General features: G+C 46.6%; 1 protein-coding gene across 1 annotated transcript in view; it reads left to right on the top strand.

The window, feature by feature from the left end:
- LOC146402805 (uncharacterized) overlaps positions 1-10,117 on the top strand; it is a 104,048-nt gene extending 93,931 nt beyond the window's left edge. Inside the window, exons 5-6 of the mRNA XM_084965713.1 lie at positions 9,476-9,560; positions 9,967-10,117. Of these exons, the coding sequence (XP_084821839.1) occupies positions 9,476-9,560; positions 9,967-9,985 (104 nt within the window). The 3' untranslated portion in view covers positions 9,986-10,117. The remainder of the gene's footprint in view (positions 1-9,475; positions 9,561-9,966) is intronic.
- Positions 10,118-11,797: the final 1,680 nt, after the last annotated feature.

The following is an 11,797-nucleotide window of genomic DNA, read 5'->3' on the forward strand; positions in this document are numbered from 1 at the left end:
GGTCAGTCAAGTGGGTTCACCACATCTGGTTTCCCATTGCTAAATTCAGTCCTGCTTTTGTCTGATCCCTTTCATTCTGAACCACCCTCCCACCTCCCATCCCCCGGATCTAGAACACCATCATTTTTTTTATTTTCCTCTTTCCTAACCACTGGTCCTCTCTTTGACAATTTTCTTCTACCAAATGGTTTCTAATCATACTATAATTTTTTTTTGTTTGTTTTTTGGGTTTTTTTTTTTTTTTTTTCAAAATATGGGTCATGTAGACACACCCCCTCACAGCAGATAAACATTTTGTAAAGTTTCCCAGGTGATTCTAACGGTCAGCCAGGTTTGGAACCAGCTCTTCCTGCACAGTCCTTATATGGAGAGTTTCTTGTTGCTTCCTGCCCTCCTCAGTTTATACTCTCCCCAGACATTCAACCACCTCAAGGGGCCTCAGGTATCACCTAAATACAGTTCGCTTTCAGATTTCCATCTCTTATCTGGGTCTTTCTCCAGAGATGTATACTCAGATACAAAATTCCTTGCCTAGATATAAATTCAGATGCTTACAGGCATCCCACATCCAGCATGGCAAAAGCAGAATTCATCATCCTCTCTGCTTCTCTAAAACACACTCCTCCTTCAGTGCTTCCTAGCTCAGAAAATGCCAGCAGTATCCACCACTTGTTCAAACCAAGAACCTGGGAGCCATCCTTGATTCTTCCCCTTTGCCTATTGCACTGTAACCCCAGGCCAGCCACCATCATCTCTCTCTTTTGGACCCCTTTGTTGCCTTTTTATCTCCCTGCTTCCACCATTGATCCCTCTAAACCAGTTATCACATGCAATTTCACATGACCTCTTCCACGGTACAGTTGTGCATATTTAGATTATGCCGTTTACTTGAAACCCTTCAGTGGCTTCCCATGGTCCCTAGAATGAAGTTTAATGTCCATAATGTGGATTTAAAGGTCTTCAGAGAGCTCTCCACCTTTCCCACCTTGCTACTCATCCAGCTTAGTACTCCAGCTTTCATTTTGTCAGTACCACTAACCAGCCATGTTCCCACTGCCCTCAGAGCCTTAACCCATCCTGCTGCTGCTTCTGCCTGGAGGCTGCTTTTCCCCCCATACCACCCTTCTCTGGTCTCCTTTCTTTCCATCCACTCTTCCTGACCTGACCGACATGCTATTATTTTTAGCCTTCCCCATCCCTCTGGTCTGGTTAAAACCCCTGTTCCGTTTTCCCATCACTCGTAGTCATCCAGTATCTACTAGTGGTTGTACTATGCCCAGTCCTGAGGATAGAGACAAGGACAAACAAAACAGAATGGTCCGGAGTTCCTGCTGTGGCTCAGCAGTAACAAATCTGACTAGTGTCCATGAGGCCACAGTTTCATCCCTAGCCTCGCTTAGGGGGTTAAGGATCCGCATTGCCATGAGCTGTGGTGTGGGTTGAAGATGAGGTTTGAATCTGGCATTGCTGAGGCTGGGTGTAGGCTGGCAGCTGCGGCTCTGATTCAACCTCTAGCCTGGGAACTTCCTTATGCCTTGGGTGTGGCCCTAAAAAGAAAACAAAAACAAAAACAAAAAAAAACCAAACAGAATAGTCCCTGCTCTCTGGAAGCCCCCAAGTCTAGCCAGGAAAGAGAGACATTAGATTTGTCTTCCCAGCTGGACAGAAACTCTCTGTGGGCAGTTACCAGGGTCAGCAAGGATTGGGTGGCAGAGCACCAACAGATGATTTAGCAACAAGGAGATCTAGGGATATGTGAAAGACATCCACCCAAGGGGGCCGAAGCTTTGGACTGGGAGAAACCTGTCCCACCTCCCCCTTGGCGTCACCGTCACTGCAGGGTGGGCCCACACAGGACTCCACGTGCTCTGCCACAGGCGTGACCCACGTGTTCCCCTATCTATTGACGATGGTAAATTAACTTTGATGGCCAGTATTGTGTAGCTTCTGTGTGGAGGCAGGGCTTAAGCCTTTCTTAGGTAACTTCCCTAGTTACTCCTGAGAACTGCAGGGCATGTCTGCTATAGTTCCAGGCCTCCCTATGACTTTCCCTCCAGCCTCCTTGCTGGCACCTGCTTTTTCTGTGTCCCTCACCAGTGCCACCCTTCCTTTGGTGAGACCAGCTGGTGCCCTCACTGGGACTGCCAGTTAAGCAGCTTTAGCCAGAGTCTTAATCCCAGTTAAGATGTAATGATTAAGAATAAATACAGTTGACCTTGAACAACATAGGGTTGAACTTCATGGGTCTACTTATTCAAGAATTTTTCTTCCTGAAAAATACGTATTACAGTACTGTACAAGTCTGGTTGAATCTCTGAATGTGGGGAACCTTATATCTGGAGGGTCGACTGTAAAGTTATATGTAGATTTTCTATTGCATGGGGTGAACCCCCCAACTCCCCGGTTGTTCAAGGGTCAGCTGTAATGTGTTTTTGAAGCAACCACATATCATCTGGGAAGTAAACTATCTGTTTTATTGTCTCAAGAATCTCAGGAAGCCTAGTGGACATTGGGATCATGCTATTGGGTGGAAGACAGACAGCCCCATTTCTCTTAATAACTTGTGTCAGGTCATTGCTCACTGTATAGACAGTGGCTGAAGTTAGTATGGGACTCCTTGACGATGAGGAGAAACTTTGAAGCTGCAGTCAAGACCCTTAAAATCCCTAGCTCACAGCCTCCACGAGAGGAGCAGAGCATGCAGTGCATGTTCTGAGCTACGAGGACGTGTAGGCCAAAATGGCCCCGCTGCTACCGGGAGCTGATGAAGCTCCTCAGAGATGTCACAGTCTTGTCTGGATTTATTCTTTGGACATCACCTCTCAGGAACATTCTCTGCTCTCCGTTCCCACTTTGGACAAGTGAGATGTTCTCAGGGATGCAGTGGCAGTGACCTGCTCCCTCTACCACTGAACATATTACATCTTGTGGGTTGTAGGCTCACTTGGGCAGAGACATTTCCTTCTAGTCAGTATTTTCAGAGCCTTGCAGGCCCTCAGTGATGATCCGCTAAGTGCCTTATTATCTAAGCAATTCATCATTGTCTAGAAGGAGAGAACTCAGGCCAGAGAGAGGTGGGAAGGGCCTTTGTTCACATAGTTGTTTGCTTATTTTTCACCTGACAGATGCATGGAAATATTTAAAGGTGGGAAAAAGAGACTGATTGAAAATAGGGAGTTTCCATTATGGCTCAGTGGAAACGAACCTGGCTAGTATCCATGAGGACAGGGGTTCGACCCCTCTCCTTGCTCAGTGGGTTAAGGATCCTTGAGCTGTGGTGTAGGTCACAATGTGGTTCAGATCCTGTGTTGCTGTGGCTGTGGTGTAGGCTGGCAGCCATAGCTCCGATTCTACCCCTAGCCTGGGGACTTTCATATGCTGTAGATGTGGCCCTAAAATGCAATAAACAAAACAAACAAACTACCGTCTTATTAAAAAAAAAGAAAGAAAGAAAGAAAGAAAATAGGCCTGACCCTCATATTTGCAGCGATCAGGGCAAGAATACAAATGGAGGCTTACTTACAATGTGTCTCCATATTTAGATGCACAAATCAAACTAATAAGCTGCAAAATAAAATACATCCTATTCCTCTACCTCGGCAAACATACCTTTATAACTCAGAAGGCCAGAGCTCGATTTAGAATTCTCAGATTCCATGGAACTCTGCTTCAGATGTGGTGGCACCTGGCCCCCTCTGTTTCACCCCTTGCTCCACTGGGCATTGTGGCATGACACATGTGCACACGTGTAGAAACTTGCTCATCTTCTCTCTCACCCCCAGAAGCCCTAGAAGCAGGCATGGGGCCATTTGGGCAGGAGAACATACCCAGAGCATGTTCAAGAAGGAGGAGGACAAAGACCTGGGTGACATGTGTCTTTGCCCCTAGACTCCTTGCTGGATGCAGAGGGCATGACCAGGAGAGGGCCCTCTTGTGCAGGCCAGGGTCTCGCCTGCTCCTGTGGTCTGAGTCCCAGAAGGAGCATGAGTGAGGGACAAGGTACTGCTTTCCCTGAAGCTGCGGGGGTGGAGTTGCCGGAAAGACAGGCAAAGGTGGGAACAGGTGGAGGTCCACATTCGGATGAGGTGGCAGGAAGTTAATGAGTTTTCCATCCTTATCCAGGGTTTGTTTTTTGGGGTTTGTTTGTTAGTTTGTTTGGTTGTTTTTGTCTTTTTAGGGCCATACCTGTGGCATATGGAGGTTCCCAGGCTAGGGGTTAAATCTCAACTGTAGCCACCAGCCTACCCCACAGCCACAGCCATGCCAGATCCGAGCCGTGTCTGCAACCTACACCACAGTTCACAGCAATGCTGGATCCTTAACCCACTGAGTGAGGCCAGGGATTGAACCCGTGTCCTCATGGATGCTAGTCAGATTTGTTTCCCCTGAGCCACGACGGGAACTCCCTCATTCAGGGTTTTCACAGTGAAGGAAAGGCGGCATCATCTGCTGGGTGGAGAGTGGGGGCCAGAGGCTCGGAAAGGGTCATAGGAGAGCTCAGAAATGCCAGTATTCAATGGTATCATGAGAAAGGGCTGAGCAGGAACCTTTCATTAGAAACTGACCAGCCATGCCACAGGCCTGCTGTGGTTGCTCCATACACTTGGACAGGCGGGGCACAGCTCAACTCTGGCATGCACTCTTTTTTCTTTTTTTTAAGTTTATTGAAATATAGTTGATTTACAATGTTGTAATAATTTCTGCTGTACAACAATGTGATTCAGTTACGCATATGCACGCATCCATTCTTTTTCGGATTCTTTCCCCATATAGATTATCACAGAATATTGAGCGGAGTTCCCTGTGCTATACAGCAGGTCCCCATTGGCCAGTCATTCCATATACCTCAGTGTGCATATGCTGATCCCAAACCCCCAGTCCATCCCTCCCCACTCAGGATGCCCCTTTTACATCGACCACGATGTGATGGCGATCTGTCAAGTCAGGCACTGAGTCGGGCACTGCATCTCCTGCACGGTCACATCTCACAGCCCCAAGCTCGTGCCTTCTCCTCTCTGAATTTTGACCTTACCTGTTAATACGGTTTTGCAAAGTCTGAATGAGAGAAATAGTTTTAAGGGCCCCTATGCTTACTGGAATTACTCCTTAAACCCACACCTATTATACAAACACTAATTTAACGTTACCCATATGGCCCCAAAATGCTGACAAAGGTCTTTCCAAATAGTGGGGTATTCCCTTTAATTCTGAGAGCCAGGATCACACTCCCGGAATGGTGTTTTCTCATCCTTGTTACCCACCCTGTGAACCGCCTCTGAGAACTGGTCCCTCCCTCCTCTCTTACCAGAGACCCCCACCCATTACTTAAAATGAATTATTATTTTAACATTTACTGTTTGTGCATATTATAGAGAAAGGAAACAATGGTAATTACTATAATTCCATCATCTCTGAGATTCCCTCCCTATTTTGCTCTCTGCAAACCTCAAATTTGCTAATCCCCAGGCTGTGACAACACCTGCTTTCTTAAATTGTCAGCCTGCTTCATTTTTTTCCCCCTGTATCATGGTTCCTAATTCTGCCGCTACATTGTTCACTTTTGTTTGTGATTTACTCACTCATGGCTTTTTGTTTTGGTCAGCTATATTTGCATTTTGAGATTGTACTGGAGAAAGTCCAAAAGCTTTGGAGACAGTTGGTTATGGAATAAAACAATGATGATATGGAGGTTCAGAGATGTTCATTTTCTAAGCTGGCAAAAAAATCCTCAAAAGACTCTGAGGAGCTGAGGCCTCACCCATGGTGTCCTTCCTTCCATGTCCTCACAAGACATTGCTGCCTCCGCCCTAAGGCAGGTGAACCAACCAGTTGAGCTCCCAGAGTGTGCCCAACCCTGGGGATAGGGGCAGGGTCAGAAGAGCACATGGCCAGCCAGGGGAGAGAGACCCATTCTAAGCAAAGGGATGGTGTCAGCCACCTTCCTCCTTGTGGGGACACTGCAGAGTCCCAGAGGCCTGTGGGGTAGAGAAGCTCTCACCCCAACTTGTCCAAGAAAGCCTGGCTTGCTAATGAGGCTTTCACCTGCCCTTCATTTGGAAGAGCAAGAAATGGAATGTGTGATGGCGCTCATAATTTTGTAGAAAATTTTTCATTCTATAAAGTCTCAAACTACTTAAGATGCCCTATGAACGATCTCATTATCTTTTCTTTTTTTTTTTTTTTTTTTTTTTTTGTCTTTTTGCTATTTCTTGGGCCGCTCCCACGGCATATGGAGGTTCCTAGGCTAGGGGTCGAATCTGAGCTGTAGCCACCAGCCTACGCCAGAGCCACAGCAACGCTGGATCCAAGCCGTGTCTGCGACCTACACCACAGCTCACGGCAACGCCGGATCGTTAACCCACTGAGCAAGGGCAGGGACTGAACCCGCAACCTCATGGTTCCTAGTCGGATTCGTTAACCACTGCACCACGAAGGGAACTCCTCATTATCTTTTCTTTTTAACTCTTCCTGGGGCACGTGAACGTGGCCTGGGTTCTGACCAAGTCCAGCTGCTCGGGCCTCCACTTCACTTCTCTCAGGGCTCCTGGAGGGCCCCGCTCCACCCCAACTCCTGCCGTGGCTCCCAGAGCCCATCCCTGGACCTGTGTGGGGAATAACTTCTAGCCTTTTGTTTTGACCCATATTCACTTTTGCAACTCTCTGACCCTGCTGTGGAGTAATTTCTGAAATGATCTGTTTGGTTCCCCACCTACTTATCCTAAGGATCTGAATTCTTTGTAAGGATTGGGAATTGTCAGTGTGACATTGTATTCTTTTCTAAGATAAGGAACGTCTCATGAGTTGTAGCTGGAGTATGAGACATTTTCCCCTATATTACATGGCCCTGCACAATATTCACTTGGAGTTCAGATTTTCACTTTTGCCTTTAAAGAACTGGCTTTAGACATCTCTCCTAGCCCATCCACATACTTAGCAGATGTTCTGTTTTTAATATGCTTGGAGTAAGGCGACAGATCCCCAAAGGTGCTAGAAATATGTTTAAAATCACCGCAGATGCCCGTGAGTGAGTGAGGTTGTGGTGTGGACAGGGTGAGCATTCAGGGACCAGGAATATGTGCTTCAGTATGGGTAGGTTTCAGGAGATTTCGTTTGGTGGATCAAGGACTTTTTCTGGGATAAATCATAACTTTTTTTGGCTTCATTTCTAAAATAAATTAGCTAATCTTTTTACCTGAGTTTTCAGAGATTAAAAAAAAATTTATTAAAGCTCACATATGAAACTCACAAAAAGTACACAGATCATAAGTATATAGTCAGGAGTTTCCATCGTGGCACAGCAGAAATGAATCTGACTAGGAACCATGAGGTTTCGGGTTTGATCCCTGGCCTTGCTCAGTGGGTTAAGGATCTGGTGTTGCCATGAGCTGTGGTGTAGGTCACAGACGCAGCTCGGATCCTGTGCTGTTGTGGCCGTGAAGTAGGCTAGCAGCTGTAGCTTGGATTCGACCCCTAGCATGGGAACCTCCATATGCCACAGGAGAGGCCCTTAAAAAAAAAAAAGTGTACGGTCAGATGAATTTTTACAAAGTAAACACTTGGTAACCCAGGTCAAGAGCTAGAACATCATCAACACCTTAAAATCCCCCTGTTTTATGCCCATTGCCAATGCTCTCTACTCCCCAGAGATTACCGCTGTCCTCTGAAGGAAGTTTTTATACATTTCTTTTGTGTCTCTCTTCTTTGGTGAGACTCATCTTTGAGTCATGTAGCAGTGCTTCATTTTCACTGCTGTATAGTTTTTCCATTGTGAGAATACACTATAATGTATCTATTCTTCTGCTGGACGTTTAGGTGTTTTCCAGGGTTTCTGTTGAATTAAGCTGCTCTGAAATCACACATACCTTTTCTTTTCTTGCCACACTCGAGGCATATGGAAGTTCCTGGGACAGGAACTGAACCCAAGCCACAGGTGCAACCTACGCCACAGCTGATGCAACATTACTTTTTAACCCACTGTGCCAGGCCGGGGATTAAACCTGTACCTCAGCAGTGACCCGAGCCACCTCAGAGACAACTCAAGATCCTTAAACAATGTTGCTTTGAACATTGGGGTGCAGTATCTTTTCCAATTAGTGTTTTGGGTTTTTTAAAATATATACCCAGGAGTGGAATTGCTAGGTCATACTGTAGTTCTGTTAGTTTTTTGAGAAACGTCCATACTGTTTTCTACTTATATTCTTACCAATAGTGTATGAGGAAACAGTGTATGTCTTTTGATGCACTCATGTACACATTTCTGTCCGAAATACCAAGAATGGAATTGCTTGATCGTAGGCTGTGGCTTAATAGGTCATGCCAACAGTGTTGGTAAGCGATTGTACCAATTTACCTTCCCACCAGTGGCACATAAAAGTTCAATTACTCCAAGTGATCAAGGGACTTTTCACTGAATTTTACAATGAATGACTGTGTTTACCAAATAAATGACCCTAGTAAGAGGAGAAGCAGTGGAGTGTGGCAGAAATCTCACTAAAGGGAAACTTTCAGTGAAGCATGAAAGCATTCTGGACCATGAGGTCCTCATTTCTGGAGCAGAACTTATCTCTAAGACCATAGTCACCCCGTAACACTCTTGGCTCATTTTGTGATTCTTCGTTCATTGCATACGTCCTGCCATCTCCCTGTGCTGGGCCGAGGACCAGCTCTGGGTGGACACTAAACAGCAGATATGTAGGAGTTCTCTTGTGCAGCTGGTTAGGAGTCTGGTGGTGTCCCTGTGGTGGCTTGGGTCACTGCTGTGGCTCGGGTTCACTCCCTGGCCCAGGAACTTCCACATGCTGCAGGCATGGTCAGAAAACAAAACAAACATAAAACAGCAGATGTATGTGTAGGCCATCAGTGCATGGCTTCAAGTGAAGAATTTGACCTGGAGCAAGGACACTGACCCCTGAAGGGCTTTGGAAGGGCAGGTGGCAAATAGGTGAGAGAAATTTGCAAGAAAGGTTCTTGGGCCCAGAGTGGCATTATTTTGTTCCAGGCAGCAAGACTGAGCTAGCACAGCAAATGGTCTGAGTCCAAAAGGAGCCGAGGACACGGTAATGCTTGGGCCACTGTGGGCAAGTTACCTCACAGTTTGGCAACACACACCAACCCCCTCAATGCCTGGGCAAGGCAGGTGGTTGCTGTCGCCTCTGCCACCCTCCTGCCTTCAACACTCCACTGCATCAAAGTCCATCTGGGTTTTTGGGTGTATGCCAACAGTTTTGGTAAGCAGTTGTACCCTGTGACTGCAAGAGAGATCTGAAGAATGAGGATCTGGAATTTTCAGCTTCTGTAGAGGGAAGGGGGCCCCGAGCCCAGGAAAGGGTTTGTGTATTAGACCACTCCGGCTATGGTTACTGGTGATAATAAGAGCTGAAGCAATTATCAGTTGTCATCCTTTCTGGATTTTTTTTTTTTTTTAATCACAGCTAAAGAGGATCAAAATATTCTTATTCCTCATTGTCTTCTACAGTGAAATCTTCCTGGATCTACACCTTAGAGCCACCCCGCAGCTGCCCCATGTTCAGAAGTGACACAGCTTCTCGAAACCATGCAAGGTATGCAGGAGGACTGGCTGAGCCCAGTGATGGATGGATCAGGTCCTGTAGCTCCCCAACGTCAAAAGCAGCTATCTGAAAGGCCAAGTGTTCCCGACAGTAGTTCATCATTCCTCAATTCAAGGTTTGTCTCCTTTGTTCAAAGACCTGATTGGGTACTCGTTCCAAGAGTAATGGAAATCTGCTTCCCCCCTCCTGCCCAGGTGCACACTGACAAATGTACACATGCTATAAACACACCTGGTGTCACCCTCCTTAGCCCCAGCCCTCTGGCCACTCCCCTGGACTGGCCAGATCAGCTGGCTTTTGTATCACTGAGTCCTCCTCACTGGGCCAGTTATGGACTGTGGAGCAGCTATGGCTGCCCTTCCTCTCCCCATCCTCACCTCATTCTTCCCCCCTCCAGGTGCCTCATCCTCTCCTGATGTCTCTGCCTCAGCCCTGGCTTCAGGGCAAGCAGTCAGTCACCTCAGCCTGAGAGCAGGGGACTCGTTGCAGAAGAAAATGACCATAATTATCTCCTGGGCAGGAGCCCCAGCCCCAGCACCTCCCCACACTCCCAGTGAGTCAGTCACATTAGGCACTGCTTTCATCCTGGGGCTCTTGTGAAAAGCAGATACTCCCAGAAGAGGTCAGGTGTTGAGTCACCACCCCTGGTGGCCCACCATGGGTTTTCTTCCTAAGGTCACTTTCTTCCGAGTTAGGAGGAGTGGGGGTGGGGGGATCTTCTAAAGGTCAGTGAAGGGAGCCCAGTGGTAAGGAGAAGGCCAGCTAACAGGTCCGACCCAGGGCTCTGGAGTCCCCACGCCTTCTTCCCACTGGCCACTGTGCCCCACCATTGCCCCTCCACCTCCAGGAGACGAGGCTCAGCCCCCAAGCTAGTCCACACCTCTAGCCCTATCTCTAGCCCCTCCTACTCTACACCTTTCTCCTCAGATCTCAAACTTTCACTTTGACCTGCCTGCATTCTTAGCAAGTCACATCGCTCCCCTCGACACTCAGCATGAATGTAGCAAAACCGGATGTTGGAATGAGCCTTTGCCATTTACACATACTCTCATTCCATTTATTCTTCATGGCAAATCTGCAGTGGGTTGCTATTATGTGCATCCCATCACCTGGGAAACTGAAGTTTCAAGAATATTAAAAATGAAATAATGTCCAGAGGTGGGGGAGGGGAGGGTCTCAGCACTACATAGAGGCCGCACTGGTTTGAGTCAACATCTTATCAGCTATCTGGTCCTGTGCTGGGGGACATCAGAGGCATTCCTGGAAGACCCAGCTCCTCTTCCAGTGTCATGCCTGAGCAAAGCTTTGATCCTTCTTTCTTGCTTATTGTACCAGCCAGAGTCTTCAGTTGAATAGAAGGGATGAGAGCAGATGTCCTTGTCTTATTCCCAGTCACAGGGGGAAAGCATTTATCTCTGAGCATTAAGTCTGATGTTAGCTGTGGGTTTTCTTGGATGCCATTTGTCAGTTGAGGAAGATCCCTTCTATCCCTAGTTCACTAAGAGATTTTTGCTGTTGTTTTGTTTTTTCTTTTTTTTGACAGCTGTACCCATAGCACATGGAAGTTACTAGGCTAGGGGTTGAATCAGAGCTGCAGCTGAGGCCTACGCCACAGCCACAATGACGCCAGATCTGAGCCTTGTCTGTGACCTACACTACAGCTTGTGGCAATGCTGGATCCTTAGCCCACTGAGCAAGGCCAGGGACTGAACCCTCATCCTCATAGAGATAACAACGGGTTCTTAATGCTGGGCCACAACAGGAACTCCAGCTAAGAGTTTTTAATCTGAAATGGAAAATAGGATTTTGTTAAATGCCTGTTCTGCATCTGTTAGGCTCATCATATAGTTTTTCTTTTTAGTCTGTTAATATGAGGAGTTAGATTGAGTCCTTTTTGAATGTTAAACCAATCTTGAATTTCTGGGTTAAATTCCACTTGGTTATGATGTATTATCCTTTTAGTATATTGTTGGATTTGATTTGCTAAAATTTTGTTAAGAATTTTTGCCTCTGTGTACATGATTAGTCTGTAGTTTTTTTTCCTTGTTATGTCTTTGTCTGACTTTGGTATTAGGATTACACTGGCCTCTTAGATTGGGTTTAGAGGTATTCCCTCCTCTTCAGCTTTCTGGAAGGCTTTGTGTATTATTCGTTCCACAATTTTTTTTTCCCAATTCACCAGTGAAGTTATCTGTGGCCCCTTTGAGGCTCTTTGGTTGTGATTTTAA

The sequence above is a fragment of the Sus scrofa genome, chromosome 6, assembly GCF_054392235.1.
Source record: "Sus scrofa isolate SSC_HxYL_T2T_F1_AM1 chromosome 6, Sscrofa_HxYL_maternal_Yorkshire_Landrace_v2.0, whole genome shotgun sequence".
Taxonomy (NCBI): Eukaryota; Metazoa; Chordata; class Mammalia; order Artiodactyla; family Suidae; genus Sus; species Sus scrofa.